Genomic DNA, 25,699 nt, shown 5'->3' on the forward strand with positions numbered 1-25,699 from the left:
CTAGACAGACGGCAGCGTTAATTTGCATTAACTGCCTTAATTCAAATTAATTCGTGCATTATCCACATTCTTAATGCACAAAATCGAGCTGCATTTAAAAGGCATTTAGGTATTTCAATATGGCAATGCCGTAGAAGAGAGCCCATATTCATATGGAGGAGAGAGCATATTCATGCTCTGAGACACAAGGAAAACAAAAAATACATTGCAAACAACAACAAAACAGCAATCAGCTGTTTCGTAAATGCAGAAACTGTCGTCTGTCAGGCCAAAATTAAATACAGTTATTAATGCAAATTAACGCTGCCGTCTGTCTAGGGCAGCGTCGACCACAGAAATACAACCAAAGCGAAGACATGTATGAACGTATGAGTGAAAAAAGCAACAACCACATTATGTTTTTGTTTGTTTTCATTTATTTACACTGTACGTGAGAGAGAGAAGCAAATGCAAAAACAACTCAGAGGGCGCCCTCACTATACGATCTAAGCAAAGAAGCTCGTCCCTGGTCTAGGGTATTACAAACTTAAAAAGTTCCTTTTATTTTCCCTTTTTGCCTATGATTAAAATATGCTTACATCAGTTCGCAAATTTTGAACAAAATGTGCTTATTAGTACAACACCTCACAAATCCATTATTTAATGCACGGTTGTTGAAATAGGTGAGTTGTACGTTTACTTACCTAATTCAAAAACCGTGAATTGAATGCAAATATACATTTTTATTAGCTTTGTTCCTTTAATTTTTTAATAGTAAAAGTGGCAAGAGAGAGAACTGTCAAAATTGCACAAAAGTAAAGGAACGGAAAAATAGTAAATCTGGCAGCAATGTCAAAAAACAAACATGACTGCCTAAAGGCCTGCGTACATAAGCTGCTCTGCCTGATTGCCTTGCTTTCCTGCTTCATTTTTGACATAATAAAAATAAAAGAATAAAGAAGGCCGAGGAAATTTCGAACTGGGTTGCCCTTTTCTTTTTTATTCTTTTATCAGAAGTAAGCAAGGTAAGCAGGCAAGGCAGCTTATGTACGCAGGCCTTTAAGGCCTGCGTACATAAGCTGCTTTGCCTGATTGCCTTGCTTACCTGCTTCATTTCTGACGTAATAAAAATAATAGAATAAAGACGAAATTTCGAACTGGGTTGCCATCAGTTGGAAATTGGGTCGGCCTTCTTTGTTCTTTTATTTTTTTATTGAAGCAGCAAAGCAAGGCAATCAGGCAAAGCAGCTTATGTACGCAGGCCTTAATACTTGGTTTACATTTACGAAATCCACTAGATTTCAACTGTCAAATCCATAGGTTTAACGTCAAATGAAATCCAGATGAGATTTCATTTGACATTTGAGCTATAGAATTGACAGTTGAAATCGAGTGGATTTCGCAAATGTAAACTTAGCAAAAAAAAAAAACAACAAACAAAATAAATGTCACTGTTTTTATACCCTCCACCATAGGATGCGGGTATATTAAGTGTGTCACTACGTCTGTAACTACTCGAAATAATCATTGTAGACCCCACAAACTATATATATTCTTGATCAGCGTGCAATTCTACGTCGATATAGCCATGTCCGTCCGTCTGTCCGTCTGTGGAAATCACTCTAGCGTCCGAACGGATTGACGTAGGTTGATGAAATTTTGGGAAAATCTATTATTTGTACGTAGGACTTTTGGTATTGAAAGCGGGCTATGTAGGTCCACGCTTTCGTATAGCCCCCATACAAAATGACGCGTCGTCGTTTTAAGGAATTTTTAAGATATTTGTCCCATTTTGCCACCGAATTGGTTGTAATTTGGTACTTTGTGTCTCCAGAGGCCAAAAAACATTCCTACCAAGGTTGGTTTATATAGGTCCACGTTTTGGTATTGCCCCCATATAAAGTACGCGTCATTTTAATATATTTTGAATGTATTAGTCCCATTTGACAACAGAATCGGTTGTAACTTTGTATTTTCCATTTCCAGAGGCTAAGAAACATTTCTATCATAAAATGTTTATATAGGTCCACGTTTTGATATAGCCCCCATAGAACGATATCTGCCGATTTTCTGTATTTTGAAGGTTTTGGCCTCATTATCACACCGAGATGGCTGAAATTTGGTATTTAGTCTTCGTTTGGGGTAAAAAACTTTCCCCCAGAATTTCGTAGGTATAGGTCCACGTCATAATTTAGCCCCCATAGAACAGTACCTTCCGATTTTCGGTATTTTGAGGGTTGTGGCCACATTAATCCACCGAAATGACTGAAATTTGTGGTGGAGGGTATAAAAAGTTCGGCCCCGAACTTAACGCTTTTCCTACTTGTTTTATTTCACTGCTTTAATTTTTTATTTATTTTATTTCATTTCTTTTTAATTGTCGTATAAATGTCGAATCAGCAGAAAGTGGTAAATGAAAACGCCATTTGGCATGCTCTCTCTTAAATTTTGCTTCAAGTTTTACTACTTTTTGGGGTTAAGGAACGCTTTCCGAGTTAAAACTGGTAAAACATTAAGGCCCGTTCTTATGCCTGATTTAGACTATGCTGGATTTAGCAAATCTAGTGGATTTAAGTTGTCATTTTCATACAACATATGTCAAATAAAGCCAGATAATTGCTAAATCCATCGTAGTCTAAATGAACTTTTACATCTTGTCTTTAAAGTCCATTTTTGTTATACCTTTCTTTAAGAAAAGTAAGAAATAAAGTTCGCATTACAAGGGATTTGTTATTACATCTTCCATTTAAACTAAATGTTATATTGTGTAAAAATATGGCAATGTCAAGCAAAAAAATCTGTATACCTCAAGTTTTCTCAAATCTGATTGGTTGATTTGGATTTGCTGACAATTTTTTCTTGCTTTTGGTGCAGCATACTCTCAGGCGTAGTTTAAATTTTAAAAGGAACACAAAGTTCCTTCCTTTAATTTATCTGACACTTATTCTTAAAGCAAACATGTAAGAATAAAAAATGGGTTATCTGACCGATACCGGCCAATATTTAACTACAGAAAGGAAGTAATAACGGGCCCAAGAAACTTGAACGTAAAGAAAGAAAGCTATTATAAAACAAAATTAGAACTCCCTAAAGTATGCAATAATAATTTGGTGAATTCATATTTCGAAATTTCTTTTCCCATTTTTGGCTTCTCCCACGTCGTTTAGAATAGAGATAATGTGGGAATAGGAAATTTTGCTCCCATATGAATATTCAGAATAGGGCTGATAGCTTTTGATTGACCGTCCCCAACACTATCCTTTTACATGACTTCCCATGACAATTTCGGAAGCAAAGTCGTTCCGATTTCTATACGATTTTTCGGAGAGGAAATAGTTCAGATTTTGTACCAATTTCGTTGCGATTTCGGAACGAATGTCAGAAAGAAATTTCCTTTCCGAATTTCCCAAGGATTTTCTTCAGATTTCATTACGAAATCGGACCGAAATCGATCCGATGTCGCTCCGACATTTCGCTCCGAAATTATGTCAACCACTTCATACAACTTTCGTTAAGATATCGTTACGATTTGGGATCAGATATCGGACGTATCGTCCGAATTTTGTTACGATGTCGGTACGATTGGTTTGCTGGGAACGTTTATATCAGGGACGCGCTTCTTTGCAAAGACAGTATAGTGAGGGCGCCCACTGAATTGTTTTTGCATTTGCTTCACTTACAGTGTAAGTGAATGAAAACAAACAATAAACATCATGTGGTTGTTGTTTCCTTCACTCATACATACACACATACTAAGACATTGATGGAAATTCTTGGTCGACGCTGGTTTATATCAATGGCACCAAATATTAAAGCATAGTGCGAAATAGAGGACATGGATATGATCCGAGAATATAAAAGAGCATGAATTACTATAGACAAAAAATAAATTAGTGAAACAGTGTTAGTAGCAATATTAAAATGTGTAGGAACAGTGATATAGTGGAATAGTGACATCAATAAAGCTGAAAGACCAAGTGACCATTCCCTTCTCCGAGATGAAGTCATGAAATCAAGTTTTTGTCACTAATCTGAACAACTTTTCACCATTTCATTCCAATGGAAGATTACCAGTTCAGACAACATTACTGTGGCAAAATATACACCTCAGCGTAATGACATTTTCTGATTTAGCTTTGTAAAACTTCTCTACTAGTGGTGTCTTTAGACCAACGTCGCTCAAGATAATTCCATCAAACTAAAGCAAGGGTTTATCATGCGATTTTGCACACGTACACTGTGAATGAGAGAGAATAGTAAATGCAAAACAACTCAGTGGGCGCCCTCAGTATAGATATGGGCGACCCTACTTTAGACACTGATTTCTAAAGTTTACAAAAAAATATAATCCACATTACTAAAAAATAAAATATATTTATTGTATAAACAAATGTACAATACATGCATAAATTAATTTACATTGACTCTGAATATTGGAAGGCACTGTAATGAATTGAAAACAGAAATAGGGAAAACAAATCTATTGCACAAACTCCGATTCTTAAAACAAAACTAATTTTTCTATCGCTATATGCAAAATCATTAGTCATTAAATACTACCGTCTAGTATTAAAATCCCATGGTATGCAAACAATACCATCTGTCAAAACTGAATAATAATTTGTTATATGCAAATCAATGTCAGCAAATTGCATTTTGTTGCATTTTAATAAATCATTTAGTGTGTTTATCATTTTTTCCGGTGTCATAGAATCATCTTTTGTCAGTGACTTTAATCTCATCTCTTCAATACACCGTTTCGTCAGTTCACGTTCAACAATTTTCTCCTCTTGATATTTAGCCATACGTTCTTTTGCAATCGGCATATTTGTCGTTATAAAATCAACAAGCATAAAGCCGGGACAAGTGGCCGGCATTATTAGTTGCCCCGTTGGACCTACCATTAAAGGCCCAGCCTCAGATTCAATAACAATTTCGTATTCAGTCAACGTGTCAGGCCATGATTTCGGGAACTTGTTAAGTGTTAAATAATCACCCAAGGTGGTTGTGACTTTCATTAAATGACTTGCGTATTCAACTGCTTGTTGTTTTGGCATAAATTTACGTCGACCAATTCGAATTTTTCTCAGTACCTGAGAAAGAGTATTTTCATAGAGTGGTATCTTCTTGAGGAAAGCATCATGTTTGGGAATGTTGCGAATGAATTCAATCCAATTGTTTAGAACGTCGCCGGTAAATAACATTACATGACCTTCTAAGCTAATACCAGTAAAGGGAGCAAAGACCACAACACGACCACGCAGATGTTTTACATGATCTTTGTGTAGCGAAGCCAAACGTTCCAAGGTTTTAAGACAACCACGAAAGTGTTCGAAATTCCAACCACAATCGTATCGAGCATCTTTTAGTCCTAAATTTTCAATGACCGCTTTCTGCAAAACTTCAACATCACGTTTAAGGGGCTTTAAGTCTTGAGCACGCTGTTTAGCCAAATTAGAATTTTCTGCAATCCAGTCGTCTACAGATTTTCTTGTTTGCTCTTTGGCCTAAAATTAAATGAAAATAAAAAAAATTTTATTCCTCATTATCATCTCACAAATGGTAATTATAATACAATTTCTTACCCTGTCATAGGCACTTTCAAATCCAGCAAATTGCGTCCCATAATTATAATCTTGGCTTGCTCTAAAACCAGCACCATTTGTCCTAATGTCGGTTCCAAAGATTTTTTCTCCTTCAGTAACTGGGGCAGACTTTAAACTTTTCACATATTCTGTTGGCAGGTTACATAGTTCTAATAGTTTTGTTATTATAGTCTTGGGATCTCTCGCCTTATTATCCAACGTGAGCTGTATTAATTTAAATTTATTTCTATCCTCGCCATTCTCTTCCCGTATGTAAAATTTCAATACTTTTGTCTCACGTAATACCGAAAATTTACGCTCATGTAGCATTTGCATATGTGCACTCAGTTGCTTGAGCGAATCCTCATTGACAGTACGTTGCTCCGGATGCTGACCAAATAGATCGGGATGGACAACGAAATAGAAAGGTCTCAGTGCTGCAGACAATTCTGTGCTAATGGTTCGTACATTTCCAATAGATGAGGAGGTATTTAATGGCAATAGTTGGTGGGTTTTTAAGCCAAAAGACAGTACATTTCTCAACAGCATTCCTTATGAATCAGTCTGTTCCTAATTTCCTGCATAGATATTATATAAGCTCATTGTGTTGTTACTATTGCGGTATAAATGTACACTTACCCTTCTCCCCAATGTTCCTAAGTGTATAGATTTTCTATTTTGCTTGGTATTTCTGTTTATTTTGCAAACTAAGCTGACCAGATAAAACTTAGATATTTATTTATTTGTTGATAAAAAGGTTGTCAATGTTGCGAAAGTGTTTTCAGAATCAGGGTAAAAAAAAACGATAAATGGCAAGAATCAAAACAAAATCACAAATAAAGGCTCATCAGCTGACGTCGGAATGGTGCCATACTGTTTAAAAAATGCTTAGCTCTAGTTTAGTAAAAACTCTCCGATTTTTTGAAATTTTTTCTAAAGTTAGACCCGGCTCTACTAAACTGATAGCTAGAAAATGGAAAGCTTATGGAAATACGTATACAACAAGTAGTCGCCAAAGGAACATCTTTCAAAACATTTAGAACTCGCCAGAGCCCATTAGCATTACATTTACAGTTTTTTATAATTTTCTGATTGAATCTTTGATTGTATTCTTGTTATATGTACATTAAATAACTCTTTTTGCCATCTTATTCCATTATAAAAGCATTTTTTAAATTTTTTTGGAATGTTCCACATGCTTACTAGCAAAGCCTAATTGTTTCCAAATAGTTTCCTTTTGGTACCGGCGTTTCGTTTTTCTGCAAGTGTCTATATACTCAATTTTTGTATTTAGTTATCATTTGAAGAGCTTTCTAAAACTTTTTAATTTTATAGAATCCAAAACTTCCAGTAATACCGCCCGTTATAACTTCAATACATCAGTATCCATCATTCTGATGTGGACCAAACCCCTACGATCATATGTTTTTCAAGCCCCGGACTTCTGGCATTTGCAAATAATTGATGCAACTGCACTCTAAACTTTTAATGTTATTAAAATGACAACTGAAATGTGAAGAAATGTCCTTTAGTTTTGAACATTTTGACCCTTGGACCCATATCTATGCTTCTCCCGTACGAACCGCCACTCCCCCGAAGAAGTACGTATGACTGATTTCTGTTTCAAAATTTTATTCACTTTTAATCTTCCCAAAACAAATACAAATGATTAGAATCACACAAAAAAATTACATATGTATATGTATTTTACAAAATGTTTCAGATTTTTGCATCGGATTTGGTTCAGTTGCATATGTTTTGACCATTAAATTTTAAGACGTGTTATGTATTTTCATATTTTTTCAAATTTTTTGTTGTATAACTTTTTATATTCTTATATTTGAGACCATGAACTATAAATAATTTAAAAAAATACTTAATTCTACTTTCAAAAAAATATTTTAAATAAAATCAAAGATGTCAATATTATAAGATAGGAAAAGTCAATTGTGAAAAATTAACTGTAGAGGGAGTTAACCTCTGTTGCTACGATATCATAGCAACATTCTGTTAAACGAAACTGTTACTCATTGGAATATTGACAAGAAAAACATTAAAACTCAAGTTTGACGGCATTCGCTTTTGATTTTTTCATTGAATGAACAATAAAAAAAGCAAAGAAATTAATTTCAGCCACAAAACACGACGTTAATGTTTTCTGCCGCGAGAAATGGGAATCAAAAACGATTGGCATTGCTGTTATCAATTCCAGTGAGTTGTGTAGCCATCTGTAACCAAAATGTGGAACTATTATCATATGTTTTTGGAAAATGCATTTGTTCGAGTCTTTATTGCTATACGTCTTTGATAAAATTTCCTAAAACGTGCAATTTTGTTGCAAATGTATTGGCCACCACTGTATAGTCGATGGTCAGACTAGCAAGGTTTCTAGAAACCAATTTCGTTAAAATTTCTTTTCAAGCTTCGTTAGTGTCCACACACGTTAACGTGAAATTTGAGATTTTTGCGTGTCCTCTTTATTTTACCATTCGCGTTTGTTGTGTTTCTCATACCAATAAAAACAAAACGAAGATAAATAAACTAAAAACAACATAAAATAATTAACATTAATAATTAAATTAATATTAATAGTTACATTTTCACTATTTCATTAATTAAATCTTTTTATTAAATCTTTTTATGCTTGCTTTGTTGTAGACGTTTGCTTGAGAAAATAAAAATGAAAGAAAATGGAAGAAAAAATCTTGCAACGAATAACAAGAAGAGGCAACACAACAAACACAGAAAACCATGTACATGGGTTTCACTACTTCATATCCCTCGCCTATAAACTTGACGTCGCCATGTTGAAATCGTGCTAGTCTGACCATCGACATATGAAGAGTAAATAAACATGCTGCGCCTGAGTACACTCATCAATGAAAATTTTTCAGTACTATGCATTTTATTACGGGATTACGTTGAGGCGAAGCCGTAAGAATGTATGTATGTATATGTTCCGTACATAACTGAATGTATAGGCTATATATACGAAATATATTCCATATCGATATGAAGTAGATACTGCTCTGAGAGTTGAGTTAATTTGTTACTCCAGGGGCTGGATTCTTGTTCTATGAAAATTTGAAATGAAAAATATTTACCTTCTATTGATTGTGGAGTGTAGGGTTCCTAATACATCCACTAACTCCTTGAGCATTTTTATGCAAAAAGTTACTTTTGCATTAAATTTGCCAAACAAAACAATAGAAATGTAGCATATGTTTTTTGTTTACCAAAAACATTTGATCGTCGGCTTTATAATGTGCGTTTATGTGTGATACCTAAAATAAACCGCTTCTTTCAAAAATAAGCTAAGCAGAAAAATTAAGCGAAGAGCTGATTCTGTTCTCACCTTAAGCCCCGGGCCACACTAAGAGTAATTTCACTGAAATTTTGACATGAAAGTAAAAAAAGGGAAATAAAACGGTCTGTTTGTTTCATACGAATATTGCAACAAAGAAAAATTGCAGAACACATGAAATCGTGTACTCTAGTTTCTTGAAATTATGCATTTTTCCCAAAAAATGCAAAGTTTCATGTCAAAATTTCATTGAAATTACTTTAGTGTGGCCCGGGACTAATAGTACACAATCACGCACAAACGAAAACACAATAAACGTTCGGGCCGTTGTTACACGGTAGTTGATACCAAAATTTCAATTCTTTGAACTTGCTCAATTAAAGCTCATTTATACTATCCATAAATCCTCGACTGGATTTAATAAATCCAGTACCAATCTCATTGCATTTAGATACACATTTGGAGGATTTAAATGGCAGTCAGCTGATTTTTGTTCATAGCACAATTACTAAGGTAGATGCATCAGCCCTTCTGATCGAATTTGAAACGTCAAAAGAATTTTTTGTAAATTGAATTCGTTTCAAAAAACATACGTCAAATACAAATTTATTGTTTAATACTGAAAATGTTAGCACTTTATGCTACTAATGCTAACTAAAGATCAAATAAAGAATTATTTTATTGCAGTTTGTCCATCTAAAATAAATAAACGAATTATTTTATCGTTTAGACAATATAAATATTAGTCTTGGTTGATTAAAATCAACTTTGTACATCAAAACGTATTTACAAACTTTTACATTTTAAATTATTTTTCGTGTAGCAATTCACCGATGCATCTACCTTGTTTCTTGTGCCAGCTTGCAACTTTTTGTATTTTCTAGCAACATGTTGCAAAAAACAGAGTTGTATACGAGGATTTATGCCAGATTTAAAACAAATCAACTCAATAGAAGGATTTATTTTTGTATGGGAAATCTGGTAGATTTTGGCTGGATTTAACAAATACAACCTGATAATGTGCTAAATCCGGCTAATGAAGTCATATCTAAATGGGCTATTAAATAGAAATAAGTAGTTGCAAGAGCTTGCAAATACTTTTTACTTGCGCAGTTATCGAAGAGACCTATTATCTCACTTATTTTTAAAAAAGTCATGGCAGAACTACCAGGTAGTGGTATCACACCAGCTGATCGTATATGAAAAGTCAAATTACTTTATAAAAAAAATTATTTTTGTTGTAATTTCCCCAACAACATAAATAAAGTTTTGACATAACATATTCAAAATTTTACGATGCCAGTACCTGGGTAATTGTGCCAAGAAAAAAGTCTAATATTTAGTAACCCGAATGTCTGTGAAAAGATGATGGACAGCTGGGAGACAGCCGACAAATGTATGTGTTACATGGCGTTTACACAAGACAGACTTTCTGCAAATACAACTCTGATTTACTAATACATACAAACATTTGGCTAGTTGCCTCGACACTGTCTGGTAATTTTCGTAAACAGTAAACATGGACATTTTTGAACAAATGAAAACAAATCTATTTCAAATAACAAAAATGACAACAGGACTGGGATGCAACAAAACAAAATATGTGAACGGAAAACAAAAAGAAATCGACAATTTTCATTCATAATTTTACAACTGGTTTTGCAGTTGTCTGGACGCCTACGTCACACAGGCAAGTTTTGGGTTTTTGACAATCAATACATGTACTCAACTGTCCTATCATGTGTAAACGCAGGGTTAGTAAATCAGTGTTGTATTTGAAGACAAATTGTCTAGTGTAAACGCCTAGTAAAACAATCTTGATAGGAAAGTAAAATCGGTGTTGAAAAGTCAAATTTTCGAATTTCGATTTTTAGAAATGTCGACTAATCGATTAAACGAAAGTCGTCTTACATATCCCTAAATTGTAGTAAATTATAAACAAAAACAACAATACATGAAGTAAATTATTTTGAGATCAAAAAAAAATTAAATAAATCTTGGAAGTGCATATTTACACACATATATGCGAAGATTCTTCCAAATTTCCGCATCAGCCATGTCCAAGGGCAAAAGTAAAAAGTCAGCAACCACAGCAACAACAACACAATCATCAGTTCCAAATGACGATCCAATACAGACAGACAAAAATGGAAATATATGCATACGGGTTTTAGCAAAGCCAGGTGCAAAAAACAATGGAATAACAGACATTTCCAGCGAAGGGGTTGGAGTTCAAATGTAAGGATTACTCTCTTTGGAGCAAGTTGAGTTCAAGTATTAAGCTCGTTTTTTCCACAGGTTGGTCTCGTAACCCTGATCACAATATATATAACATATATGGGGAAGTCTATAATTCCCGAGATATGAGCCTGTGAAGTTACGAAAATTCCTTTGTATATAACTTCGATATCCTTGACGCACTATGCTCAAAAAAAATTAATTGTATTTTTTTAAGTAGCCGGCCTTCGGCCTGGGATTTAAGACTTTCTCCTATGGTGCAAATTTAGGGCACGGAAAAACTTTTTTTTTTAATTTTAAATTTTTCTCTTATCAGCTGGCCTTTAACAAAGGAATTTTTGGAACTTCAAAGGCCCATATCTCGGGAAGTATGGACTTCCGCAACAACCTAGCATAGTTGGCCAGCTCATTTTATGCCAATATGGGTACCATTCGGAATTCTACTATCTTAAATTCTATAGGATATCCTATGGACAGGTGCAAATCTCGGGAAGGGAACAAAGTATCTTTAAATTTTAAAATTTTCTCTTAGTAGCAAGACTAAAGTGATTTTTTCGGAACTTCAGAGGCCTACTTGTCGGGAAGTATAGACTTCCACCACATACATATGTTTTATATCAGCCCAATCATGAACATCATCTCACCGTGAGTTTTCTCACTCTCGCCTCCTCCCTTATTATAAACAGCATAAGGGAGAACAAAACTCACGTTCGTGAGAAAAGTAGCTATCATAAATGTCAAAAAAGTGAGAATGTGAGGCAATTTTCTCTCACCACAGAAATCAAGGTGAGTTGAACAAAAAAATGTAACTATGGACATTTTTTATAGAAAAAATCGACAAGAAACGAATCTTTTGCAATGATTATCAATTGTATTTATTTGTGTTTTACGTTAAAGGTAACAAATAAAAAACAATTAGAAATTCTTTTGGCAACTATACATGTTTATCCGTGTATCAATGAAGCAAGGAAGACCTCAATCGAGTTTGGCGCAATTTGGAGGTGGAGTTGAAGTTGGCCAAAATTTTTCAGATATGGGAAGCGGTTCAGAATCATATGATGAAAACAGGAATGGAAGAGGATCCTATTTTTAGAAAGGTTTTGATCCTATCTGGAGCAACACCTTTCTAAAAATTTTTTTGTAGGTACTTCGCTAAGGTTCCCAGCAAAATATTCGATGCCAAAGATTCTATTCAAGCATGAGTGCAAGTTATATGTCACCTTTTTACCACCTTCGCCCATTCTTTTTACAAGACTGTGACCCCTAAAAGATCCAAATCATTTTGGATGGCATCTTCAATAACCCAGTGGAATGGTATCTTAACAACCACCTTGGCATGGCATATTCCACGAACAAGCCACAATAGGAAGGATTAAATTAATAAAAAAGAGCATGTTTATATTATATAGCCTTTTGCAGGGTTAACCTTCTTGAAAATTGAGAAATTGTATTTAAAATCCATGAAATTGGTTCAAATGTTGAATAGGATCCGAATTTCACGAATTGTACTTAGCATTCATATGATTGGTCCTATTGCTGGAGAAGAGATCGGATGTTTCACGTATTGTATTTATTTACAATTCTTGAAATTCCTTCCAAATGCTGAAAATGGGATCTTTCACAACTTAATTTGAACTAATACAAAAGATCCAGTGAGATATTGGCATCGCATGGAACGACTTCCACAAAATTTTGCTTGGTTTTCTTTGTATTCCTCAGCGTTTGTCGTTTCGCACATCATTCAAAATGCAATATTAAACATTTTCATTTCTTTTTGCCATTTAATGACCTTTAAACGGTTTTTGTTCACTTTTTTGCAAATTGCGGAAATTCTTCGGGCGTAAATAAACAATTTTTACATATGTATGTATGTATCTGTCAAAACAAAACAAAAACAGCTGTTACAGATGTTGCCACATATCAAACATTTAATATTTTTATCAATTACCAAGTATTTTTAAAGTGGATTGTTGATAAAAATTATTTTTCGTTTTAGAAATATTAATTTAATTTAAAATAAATTAATGTTTTATAAAAAAAAATACGAATTTAGTTATTGCAAAATTATTTGTAAATAAAATAACGATATGGCAACGCAAATTATATTTTCAAGGGTTCACAAAATGCGGCACTATTTTCAATTTTCAAACTTGTGAAACCCTCTTCACTTTTTTCGCTCCTCCCTTGTCATTTGTGATAGGTCGAGACGTGAGAAGTGAGCTGCAACTCACTCGTGAGAAGCTCCCTACGTGAGTATTCATGATCGCTATGTATATTTTTAATAGGGTGACGAGACATACCTGTGGAAAGAACTCGCTTAATTAATACTTGAAAACTACGCATTTTTAAACTCTTTGTTATTTATTTCTTTCAGTGCTGCACCACCCAGTGAAGGAGAAGCAAATGCCGAATTAGTTAAATATCTTTCTAAAGTCCTACAGTTAAGGAAAAGCGATGTGTCTTTGGACAAAGGTTCTAGATCCCGTAATAAAATTGTTATGGTCAGCAAAGGTGTAACATCTGTGGATGTTATTAGGGGACATATTCAAAAGGAAATTGAATCATAATAAATATTTAACACAAATTATTAAAAAATTAAATAAATATGTCCTACATATTTCTTACTATGATAAATTATGCATTTTGCACGATAAACATTCTGTGGTTTCTCAAATAATCGTTGAAAAAGTCGATATGCTACCTTTAAGCTTACGAGAAGTCTTCATTCTGGGATGTTTGTGGAACAATTATATAGCACACATTAATTAGCGAACTCTAAATAGATTTCCCCTCCCTCATATTGCGAATTAATGTATGTATGTGATTTGAGAGGGGGTCTTACCAAATTCAGATAACTTTGGACGTAGAGGACTGTCGAAGGAAGCGCCGGCCGGGCCGAACTTTTTATGCCCTCAGCCATGAAATATTAATATTCTTCTCCCTCCTTTTCTCCTGATGCAACTTTCATGGCCAGATGTTGCTATTACACAAATATCTAGCAACCAATGTATGTATGTCCCAATTTACATTAGGCGAGTTTACTTGCGGCAATTGTCGGTTTGATGGAGAGAGAGGTGAGGTATATGGTAACCCTTTGCCTCTCAACACAGAGTAAATGTTATCGTAGTAAAAAATAGTAGCTTCTTGCAGGTTCTGGAACAAAGCACATATCTGCTCTGTTCCAGAACCTGCAAGAAGCTACTAATTTTTACTGCGATAACATTTTTTCCTTTTGCTCTGTTCCAGAACCTGCAAGAAACTACTATTTTTTACTATGATAACATATTTTCCTTTATGTTATCGAAAAAAATAGTAAAAACTAGTAGATTCTTGCAGTACTCGAACAGACCAATCGTAACTAACAAATGCTCTGTTCCAGAACCTGAAAGAACATACTAACGTAATTTCTTGAATAGGATCGTTGTTTTTGAACGTACCAACTTGAAATGTTGCAGGAACATGTATTTTAATCTTATGTATTAGATTCAATCAAAAAACTAATTTTGACTTTTTTGGAGACACGACTTCGAGCATTTATACTTCCCTATGTACAGGCCTCTGAAGTTCTATGGGTCGATTCCGTATTGCGACGCGAGTCGTGTCGCGTTGCCAGTTGCAATTTTTCCATTACGTATGGCAAAAGTCGCCCTACGACGTCAAATTCTGTCGCCATAAAGTTCATTTTCCGGCGAAAACAAATAAAAAACGAAAAACTGAAACGTAAGTAACATTTTCATTTATTTTATGTTAATTTATTTAATATAATATACGTTTTTTGTGTTTCAGTACTTATATTGGTAAAAATTACTGCAAAACAGCAATTTGAAATAGAAAAAATGGAAGCCCACCCAAACGTAGCTCGTGGAGTCAGACTTTTTGGCGAAACTAAAGCCACTTTTGATGAGGTATGGAAGGATGTTGCGGAGCAATTAAATAGTTGTGTGCGTACACCAGATGAATGGCACGGAGTATGGACTCATTTTAAATCCAAACTAAAGAAAAAATGTCCCAAAATAAGAAGAACATTACACCTACAGAAGGTGGACCATCACAAGAAATAGTTTTGTCGTCGATAGAGCAAGCGGTAGCAGACTTAGTCCATATTTACATTAGTCCCAATTTACATTAGGCGAGTTTACTTGCGGCAATTGTCAGTTTGTAGGTGAGAGAGGGTGCTGAGAGGCAAAGGGTTACCATATGCCTCACCTCTCTCTCCTACAAAATGACAATTGCCGCAAGTAAACTCGCCCAATGTAAATTGGGACTTAGGCAATTTTCCTTGCGGCAATTGTCAGTTTGTAGGTGAGAGAGGGTGTTGAGAGACAAAGGGTTACCATATTCCTCACTCCTCTCTCTATCAAACTGACAATTGCCGCTAGGAAAATTGCCTAATGTAAATATGGACTTACTGCAAATTAATATGGTTTCAAATCCTACGGAATTGAAGAGACATGGGATGATAATAACAGTGAAATTGGACAATCTGCTGAGGTAGAAAATGAAAAACCTCAAAATGAAGTAGAAATTGACAACGTACTTGCCTTTAAACTAAAATATCCTTTTCTATTCAGATATAAATGGCGAACATCATCCTTTGGTCCCATTATGTGTACGTCAATGCATCCGACAACGCCCAGGAAATTTGTTTTTGAATAAAAATAGTTTTTATTTTGACGCTTTTCCTCTTATGTTAACTTGGAAACAATCCAAATTTTACTCAGTTTTTCCTCTATTGACTCCAGAACTTCACTTAATACCTTTGACAATGTGGGCTAAGCCATCCCGAGGTTAGTCATTGCCATGGGATTTTTGAAAGCTTCCTTCTGCAAAAAATCTTAAAGCAGCACACACTTTAAGTAGTGGCTGTATTGCTGTTGATCTGTGGGGTTTTTCAAGTAATTTTTTAATGTTTTTACTATATAAACAACAGCGTCTTTTGAAAGTCGAATATATGTAGGTTTTAAACCCAAAAAAATTAACTATTTTGATGAATGTTGGAAACCAAACATACTCACAATACTGATGGCAATTCTAAAGTACAGTACACAATGTCAGTTTTGAATGACAGCTTTGTTGTTGCTTGCTAGTGTGCATGGTACAATAATACAGGTAGCATTATCATGCCAGCTGATGGTAACATAATGTGTCAATTGCATTGAATTAATGTCAAATTTTGACATCTTATGTTGCCAACAATTGCCGATGCGGCTACCTGTGTACTTGTACCATGCTAGTGTGGCCGTTCATTTTTGTCATTCATCATAGATTTGTTCCTTTACTTTTTTAATGGTAAGGGTGGTAAAAGAGAAAAGTGTCAAAGTTGCTCAAAATTGCTCTCTCATGAACATTTTTACCAGAAAAGTAAAGGAACGGAAAAATGGTATATCTGGCAGCAATGTCAAAAAGAAACATAAAAAAATCAATTTTCGTCTTTCATTTCACAGTTTTTAAATTAGTTTTGTCAGCTTTCGACTTTTTCTTCTGTTTATCGTCCATTTTCTTTTTCATTGTGAAATAATCTTCAAACAAAAGTCGAAAAATCAGTTCTGCCATTTGTTACCTGCAGAAATTTTGCTGGTAGCCTGTGGTAGAAGAGAAAGCCATTTTCGCTCTCTAACAAGTTGATTGCAGTTTTTAAGCGCTCATTTATTAATATCGGAATTTTTAATTATCTCTGTGTTTTAGCAGGTATTCCATCAGGAATTAACTTCTCTGATGATACCTGCAACACCTACTACGAATGTCATGGATGTGACTAAGCAACCTGCATCATCAAAAGTGACGACTGCCGCTAAAGGCACAAACATCAATGTCAACAAACGTATAAGAAACCACCTAGCAACAAAATCATAACCAAAACAAAAATGCTAGAGTGGAACCCGTCAAAGAGCAAAACACCAAGAAGACCAAGAAGACGTTTTGTCCACCAATTTTCATGTACAACGTAAACGTGGGACGACTAGCTGAACAGCTAGAAAAGAAAACCCCAAGGATGGAATTTAGAATCAAAAATATTGGTCAGAATAAGTGTAAACTTTACTTATCAGACCCTGGTGCACATGCAGCAATGCTAGAAACCCTACGGGAGAAATCCGTGCATGCTTATTCCTTCACACCGAAGGAATTTAAGCAATCTTCTTTTATATTGCGAGGCCCATACTATGGCATAGACACCGATTACGTTAAGGTTGCTCTTGACGAAATTATACCTGAAGTTGTAGCGAGGATGACCAAATTCACAACCCCAAGATCTGTTAAAAATAACACAGACACTGGTCTTCTTTTGGTGACATTATTACCTGGAAAAGGACTCAGGGAAATTTCACATATTAGAGGCCTTCTAAGCCAGCCAATAACGTGGGAAAGCCCCAAAAGAAAAAATATGGAAATCCAATGCCGTAGGTGCCAGCGCTGGGAAAATGTGGTTAAGAATTGTGGTTCCCAATAGCAATGTGTAAAGTGCGATCAGAAACATCTGCCAGGTGAGTGCTTGAGGCTAAAAACGGACTCATCAGAACCTTACTGCATTAATTGTAAGACACTTGGACATACAGCCAATTGGAAAGAAAAGAACGCATACAAGCGGCACTAAACGCTAAAAAATCTGCTAACCAGAACGTCAAACTAGTAACATCTCGCTCACATGTCTCTCCGAACTAATCGTTTGCGAGTCTTTTACGTCCATCGACTGATCCAACCAACAAGCCTTCTATCATAGATGAATTTCTAAAACTTTCCAGTCTGTTTCTTCAGCCAGAGGAACTCACCATCGAGCAGGAAATAAGCATTTTCCTTGCCGATTTTCAAAACATGTCAAAAAATTACGCAAAATCAGAATTTTTGCGTATTTTAAAGAAAGTTAAAGATAGTCATGATCCATAGAGCGCTGAATTGTTTAACTTTTAATGTTCGATCCTTACTAGATCGCAGCCGCCAATTAGAATTACAACAATGTCTTGTTAAGAACAACATCGACATTGCACTCATTCAAGAGTGTCACTTACGAAACAAAACGAGGGTAAATATATGTGGGTACACATTCATATATGACTACTCAAACATCGGAGTAGCTATTCTACTAAAAGATACAATTAGCTTTAAGCGCATTGCTTTGGACAACGTTTCATTTAACCAGGTATCTATAGAGATACAATCAAAGAGAAACAAGATTACCCATAAATATTTATTCGCGTCCCTCTATATTCCTTGTAATTATAACACGCAACAATTAATATCCAGTCTGAATAGCTGCCTATCAGCCGCGGCAAACTATGACGGATTTATTTTTAGTGCCGACATTAACGCCAAAAATATGACATGGGGTGACTCTATGGATAACCTTAATGGAAGATCGCTGTACAATTGGTTGGTGGACAATTCCACCGATGTCATTCGAGTATGTGCATCATCTCCATCATTTCCGAACGGTCTTTCCTATTTGGACCATTTTTTGATTAGTACCAGTAGTGGGATTCTCTAACGCATTTTTTGGTTATCGACAAAAATCGTTAAAATTAAAAAGCGTATAATTTCGGTAATTAACGATATTATTCGGTAAATTAGCCACCAATAAAAAGTAGTCGCAAAGTTCTACCGATTACAACAGTGATGTCAACTTTTATTTGAACTTTTCATTCGTAATTTTGCGTTTTAATGTAACCGATTTTTGTCGGTAACCAAAAAATGCCCTAGAGAATCCCACTACAGGTTGATTGACTTGCATGTTATTAACTACAAAATCACAAGCCTCCCATCATTTTCGGATCATTTTCCGTTAAAAATGCATATATCGTTCAGTGGAGGAAATATCATTTTGAGACCTCCAAGTGTTGTTATTTCATACAAATCCACAGATTGGGATGTATACCGTCAACAATTTGAGGCAGACATAAACCTCATTATGCCACCTAAGAATAGAAACCTTATTAACAATGAAATTGACGACTATATACATGAATTTGAGAGTACCTTCCACATAACTCACGATCAGCACAGCTCTAAAGTTGAAATTAAAAAACGTCATATCCCATTACCTGAAAATATAAAAAAGTTCTTCAAAACAAAACACTTATGGCAAAAAGAGCTTAAAAAGATTTACCACCGAAATGGCAATAGACTAAGTAGTGAATACAAAACTCTATCCAAGCAAATACAACTCCTCAAAACTATAATAAAAGAATTAATAGACAAAGATGAGACCAAAATCTTCAACAATAAGTTGAAAAATATAAAGCCAAGTCCAAATGCATTCCAAGAGATTTATCGAGTTATTGGAAAAAACAAATCTTCCTTTTGCCAAAAGATCCAAAAAGGAAATATGACTTATACTACTGCACCTGAGATAGCTAAAACATTTCACGATCATTACGAGGAGACGTTTCGCGAAAATGTTCCAGAAAGACCTTTACCAAACATCGAAAATCGTATAGCGGAGTACATAGGGCCGACTACAGAACACATTTACTCTTTCAGTGAAGATTTCAACTCTTTAAACAACCCCGATAAGTTTCCCTTCACCGACGTTCCTGAGATTAAAAATCAAATAATGGGAATTAATAGGAAAAATCGAGTGGTATTGATGGTATATCGAACTATGTGATAAAAAATTTTCCCAAGGCAGCTATAAAGTTCATGACTATAATCTTCAATAATTGTCTAAACAATGGATACTTTCCTAATTCCTGGAAAGTTGCAAAAATTATACCAGTGAAGAAAAAAGCTAACAGTATAACACCAGAAGAGTATCGACCAATTTCTTTATTGCCCAATATAGAAAAGATTTTTGAGCGCATCTTACTTACTTACTTACTTAGCTGGCCTTTTACAGAACATTTGTTCCATAAGCCGAACTAAGAAAAAATCTCCAATCCTCTCTGTTTGCTGCTGTATTTTCCCAATCTGGGATATGTAGCTTTGTGATATCTCGTTTCACTTGTTCGCTCCAACGAAGCTTTGGCCTTCCAGATCTGCGAGAACCTCCATGCGGCCCGTATTTATACGCCTTTTTAGCGGGTTCATCATCACTCATTCTTATAACATGGCCTAGCCATCGCAATCGTTGTATCTCGATTCGTTCAACTATATTGATGTCATTGTATAGTTGATACAGCTCGATGTTCATACGACGCCGATATTCGCCGTCAACACAGATTGGCCCGTAGATCTTTCGAAGAATTTTTCTCTCAAACACACAAAGCACTGCCTTATCTGCTTGAACAAGTACCCATGCTTCGGAACCATACATTAGCACGGGTAGTATCAGTGTTTTGTACAGTGTTATTTTTGTTTGACGAGAGGTGGCTTTATTCCTAAACTGCTTACTCAGCCCAAAGTAGCATCTGTTAGCCAACACTATTCTTCTTCGTATTTCACAACTGATGTTATTTGTTGTGTTTATGGCGGTGCCGAGGTAGACGAAGTCCTTTACTACCTCAAAATTATAGGTACCAACATTCACAGATGGTGCGGTGTTTATGGACATATTACGCGTCGATACCATCAACTTGGTTTTTACGCCGTTTACTGCCAGTCCAACTTTAGCAGATTCTCTTTCGACTTTTGCAAAGGTGTCAGTTACTTCCTTTACCGATCGACCCATGATGTCAATGTCGTCGGCATAAGCCAGTAACATGTGGCTGTTCGTGTATATCGTTCCATTTCTTTTGACCTTCGCGTCTCGTATGACCTTTTCCAGCAGGATGTTGAATAGATCACACGACAGGCCGTCTCCTTGTCTGAAACCTCTTTTGGTAGTAAACTCTTCGGAGAGGTTCTTTCCAATTTTAACTGAGGATCTCGTCTCAGTTAATGTCATTCTACAAAGTCGAATGAGCTTTGCAGGAATACCAAAATCAGACATGGCTTGGAACACCTTTGAACGTATAGGGCTGTCGAATGCTGCTTTATAATCGACGAAAAGATGGAAGGTGTCGATCTGCATTTCTTGGGTCTTTTCCAGGATTTGTCTCAAGGTAAATATCTGGTCAATGGTGGATTTGCCAGGTCTAAAGCCGCACTGATAGGGTCCAATAATTTCATTGACCATAGGCTTTAGTCTCTCACACAATATGCCAGATACTATCTTATATGCAATAGGGAGCAGACTTATGCCCCTATAATTGGAGCACACAGTCTTATCACCCTTCTTGTGGACTGGACATAGGATGCTCACGTTCCAATCGTCGGGTACGCGTTCTTCCTGCCAGATGGTGCTAACTAGCTGATGCATACACCTTATCAGCGTGTCGCCTCCGGTTTTGAACAGCTCGGCTGGTAGGCCATCTGCTCCTGCCGCCTTATTATTCTTCAGCCGGTTTATTGCTGTCCTTACCTCATCTTGGCTGGGCGGTATACATTCAATACCATCATCTGGGATTGGATCTGTGGTATCTTCGCCGTCTTCACTGCTATCGGATACCAACAGTTTGGAAAAATGTTCTTTCCATATCCTGAGCACACTATCTGTATCAGTTACCAAATTACCTTGTTGATCTCTACAGGACGATATTCCTGTACCAAAGCCATCAGTTTGATGCTTCACTCTTTGGTAGAATTTTCGGACTTCGTTCTGTCTCCTGTACATCTCCATTTGTTCACACTCCCTCTTTTCCATTTCTCTCTTTTTCCTGCGGAAAAGACGTTTCTCCTCTCTCCTTTTCTCCCGATACCTCTCTCGTGCGCTACGCGTTGCTACTGATTGTAAAGTAGCCCTATATGCCGCATTTTTTTCTTCGGTAGCAGCACGGCACTCCTGGTCATACCACGGATTCTTTGGTGGAGGTCTCTGGTATCCAAGTACTGATTTTGCGGCTGTTTGCATGGAGTGGGCAATATTTTGCCATTGTGCTGATATGTTATCGGGACGAGAAGCGCTATCATTAAGCAATTGGGTCAGTTGAGTGGAATATGCTGTGGCTATCTGTTGTGTTTGCAGCTTGGCGATGTCCAACTTTCGTGTTGTGTCTGTCCGTGCTTTATTTGCAACGTTTAGACGGGTACGTACCTTTGCTGCAACGAGGTAATGGTCCGAATCTATGTTTGCTCCTCGGAACGATCGTACATCCAACACGCTCGATGAATGTCTTCCATCTATCACAACGTGATCAATTTGATTTATTGTTCTTTGGTCTGGAGACAGCCAAGTGCCCTTATGAATATCGAGATGCTTAAATCTGGTACTGCTAACTACCATGTTTTTTGCCGCTGCGAAGTCTATCAGCCTCATTCCATTGTCTGATGTTTCACTATGTAGACTGAATTTCCCAACTGTTTGTCCAAAGATATTCTCCTTTCCAATTTTGGCATTAAAATCGCCTAGAACAATTTTAATGTCATGGGCAGGACAACGGTCATATGTTTCTTCTAAGCTCTCGTAGAATATATCTTTGGTCTGTTCGTCCTTGTCTTCGGTTGGGGCATGAGCGCAGATAAAGCTGATGTTAAAGAATTTTGCTTTAAATCGAATTGTAGCAAGTCTTTCATTCACTGGGGTGAAGCCGGAGACCAGATGTTTCAACCTCCGACCAACTACAAAACCGCAACCAAACTCATGCTTTGTGTCATGGCAGCTATAATACAGTGCGTCACCTTTAGGTGTTGTTGTGACATCTTTCCCAGTCCATCGTATTTCCTGTATGGCAGTAATATCGGCTTTGTACTTTCCAAGTACGTCTGCCAATGCGAAGACTGCACCTTCTCTATAAAGAGTGCGAACATTCCAGGTGCAGATTCGCAGATCATGGTCCTTAAAACGTTTGCGGGGTTCGTCAACTTTAGAGGGGTTTGTTTTTCTTTTCTTTCGTTTTTTCATAGTAGGCTGTTTTTTTCTAGGGGAGGGTTACTAACCCGACGCCCAAACCCAAGTTTTTAACGTTCTTATGGGTGAACGCGCGGCACATGTTAGCTCACTACCTTTAACGGGTGTTAAAGGCAGTTCCCCAGGTGACACCACGGGGAGGTCAGTGTCCACTTGAGATGAAAGAGGGACCAAGATAAATCCTGGGCTTTGCCATGTTAAAACCGGTCAGGACCGTTCCTTGGTATCTTCCATCCCCTACGCATCATAAGATCAAAATTGAAAAATGAGTTCACGATCCAACCAATTCCCTCCTTTCAATTCGGGTTTCAGGCTGGCCATTCCACAAATCATGCCTTATTAAAAATACATGGCGATATTACATGTAACCTGAGAAAGAAAATATGCACAGTAGCAATCTCATTAGAAATACAAAAGGCATTCGATTCAGTTTACCATAAAGGTATAATTTTCGAGCTGATTGAACTGAATGTGGATCCCTTCCTAACAAAAATTCTGCTAAACTATTTGACTAATAGAAAATTTGCAATATCAATCAACAATACCATGTCGAATTTTGGAGCTATTGGCAGTGGTGTCCCCCAGGGCAGTATTTTGTCACCTTTTCTTTTTAACCTGTTCCTGTATGATTTCCCCCATGTTTCCGACAACGCAGATGATTGCCTAATTTACAGCCACAATTATTCCCCAATTCAGGCTTTGAATTTCGCAGCTCTGCACTTGAATAAAATCAACACGTAATACAAAACATGGGGAATCACAATAAATGCCTCAAAATCGATGGCGATCTGCATTAGGAATGCATCTGGGAAGTGCCATAGGAGTGTGGTCCCGGAATCCAAAATTCTTAACCTCGCGTTGGAAGGTGTGCAAATTCCGTTTAAGAACAATCTAAAATACCTAGGTGTTCACATTAACAAGCTGTTCAAATTTAACGACCACGCTAGAACTTTACTTAAAAAAGCTAAAATGACTGCTGGTCGACTATCGGCAATTTTGAGTAACAAGCATCTCCCGGAAAGAACAAAATTGCTCTTATATAAAGTGGCAATTCGTCCTATTATCGGATATGGTTTTCCGATATGGTTCACGATATCGCCTACCGTTGCTAAGGAAATAGAAAAGTTCGAAAGATCCCTCCTAAGAAAATGTATAGGGAAAAACTTCCGAAATCCTGAAAAGCGCTTTTCGAACAGGCACATATTCTCCAGCGCTAATATCGTGCCATTCATCGGATATGCCCTTAATCTTCAAAAACGATTTGTACAAAACCTTGCAGCACATGAAAATGATATGCTGGGCGAAATTTACTACTCTGAGGAAACTATAAATTGGTCAGGATCATCTTACCTCTCCCCAATAGGAATTATAAACGCGAATTTAGAAAACGATCCTGACGTGTATATATTACCTGAATTCTACAAGAAGACTCTCCCAGGAGCACATCGTGGATAAATGTTTATATGTGCATAGATATATATTATTTTTAAATCAATTTTATTGAGGTTTTCAAACACACACGATTTTATAATAATAATGGAATTTAACATTTAAAAATATTTTATCATTTAAAATTATGTACCTGATATGTCTAGTTTATTTATATAGCTTGTCCTATATTTACTTTTGTTAGCCATATTATTCTGAGTCCAACTATGACAATAAGTCATGTTCTATTTGTACACAAGTACTTTCGTATCACTTGCCATGGTAGAACAAATATAAGGTAAAGTTAATACTACAACAAATACAACTCGAACAACAACCACAAAAGAATTTGTTTTTGTTCGTAACGTTACTGCCAGTTGTATTTGTAAACAAAACAAGGAAATGTCTATAAATTATTGGAATTTAAAAAACTAATAATTTTTCACATTTGGTTGAATATTTTGGAAAACATGAATGAAAATTCGTTACATTTTCAATTTTTGTGTTTCCACATCATTCCACTAAATGCATAAATTCTCGCAGAAAGTAGAATTCTTGCAGAAAAGTTTGGGGTCGCTGGAAATTCATAGAAAAAGGAGAAGCTGTTTCAATATTTTGTTTTAGAAATCAAAGAAGCACATGTTTATTAGGGCTTTATTTTTTCAAATTTTAACAAAATACCTCACATATTAACAAACGTTGTATCGCCTCTAGAAGCGGGGATTTACTGCGCGGCTTATCGTTCGAACTTGGAGGAGGTTACATATCATTGATATGAAGAAGTCTTTCTGGGAAATGCTTTTTCCGAATGATATATTTTTTTTTCTCAAAAAATATATGTCCCTAATGTACATCGAAATAGAAATAAATGTATAAAATGTCATATGAAATTTGACACTAACGTTACAACCCAGTTCAGTCAGCTGTGTATTGCAGCTACCTTTTCTTATTCTACCATGATCTCTTGCAATACCATATTAATTTACATCAGCTTTGTTCCTTTACTTTTTTAATGGTAAGAGTGGTAAAAGAGAAAAGTGTCAACATTGTTCAAAATTGCTCTCTCATGAACATTTTTACCAGAAAAGTAAAGGAACGGAAAAAATGGTAGATCCGGCAGCAATGTCAGAAAAAAACATAACAGTTTTTTGTTAATTTTCTCGTTTAGAGTTAAGCTTGATGATCTGAAATTATTTGCAAGTGAAAAAGGAAAGCCAAGGACTCGAACCCACATAGTCACCAAATTACGTTACCTGGTTTCATTGGTGGTAAAGCAAATCTTCGGACGTATGTAATGGCTTCTCAGTTTTTAATTTAGTGTTGTCAGTGTTCGACTTTTTCTTCGGTTTT

At 36.0% G+C, this 25,699-nt stretch overlaps 2 protein-coding genes across 2 annotated transcripts; one reads left to right on the forward strand and one right to left on the reverse strand.

Annotated features, from left to right (window-relative positions):
• Window positions 1-4,333: 4,333 nt before the first annotated feature.
• On the reverse strand, window positions 4,334-6,525 carry LOC141401592 (T-cell activation inhibitor, mitochondrial). Its single transcript, XM_073981908.1, has 3 exons — window positions 6,204-6,525; window positions 5,565-6,142; window positions 4,334-5,486 (listed from the first exon to the last, which is right to left on the reverse strand). The coding sequence occupies exons 2-3, from the start codon at window positions 6,111-6,113 to the stop codon at window positions 4,536-4,538; spliced, it is 1,500 nt and encodes a 499-aa protein (XP_073838009.1). The 5' UTR covers window positions 6,114-6,142; window positions 6,204-6,525; the 3' UTR covers window positions 4,334-4,535.
• A 4,251-nt stretch (window positions 6,526-10,776) lies between these two features.
• Window positions 10,777-13,780, forward strand: LOC141400553 (UPF0235 protein C15orf40 homolog). Its single transcript, XM_073979762.1, has 2 exons — window positions 10,777-11,106; window positions 13,481-13,780. The coding sequence occupies exons 1-2, from the start codon at window positions 10,892-10,894 to the stop codon at window positions 13,671-13,673; spliced, it is 408 nt and encodes a 135-aa protein (XP_073835863.1). The 5' UTR covers window positions 10,777-10,891; the 3' UTR covers window positions 13,674-13,780.
• Window positions 13,781-25,699: the final 11,919 nt, after the last annotated feature.

This window comes from Musca autumnalis, unplaced genomic scaffold (genome assembly GCF_047663935.1).
Source record: "Musca autumnalis isolate F117 unplaced genomic scaffold, ASM4766393v1 scaffold_4, whole genome shotgun sequence".
In the NCBI taxonomy this organism is placed as follows: domain Eukaryota; kingdom Metazoa; phylum Arthropoda; class Insecta; order Diptera; family Muscidae; genus Musca; species Musca autumnalis.

Coding starts and splice junctions, on each gene's coding strand:
- LOC141401592 (XM_073981908.1), bottom strand. CDS start 6,113: ATGCTGTTGAGAAATGTACTGTCTTTTGGCTTAAAAACCCACCAACTA. Junction 5,487..5,564: donor TTGAAAGTGCCTATGACAGG/GTAAGAAATTGT, acceptor ATTTAATTTTAG/GCCAAAGAGCAAACAAGAAA.
- LOC141400553 (XM_073979762.1), top strand. CDS start 10,892: ATGCGAAGATTCTTCCAAATTTCCGCATCAGCCATGTCCAAGGGCAAA. Junction 11,107..13,480: donor GAAGGGGTTGGAGTTCAAAT/GTAAGGATTACT, acceptor TATTTCTTTCAG/TGCTGCACCACCCAGTGAAG.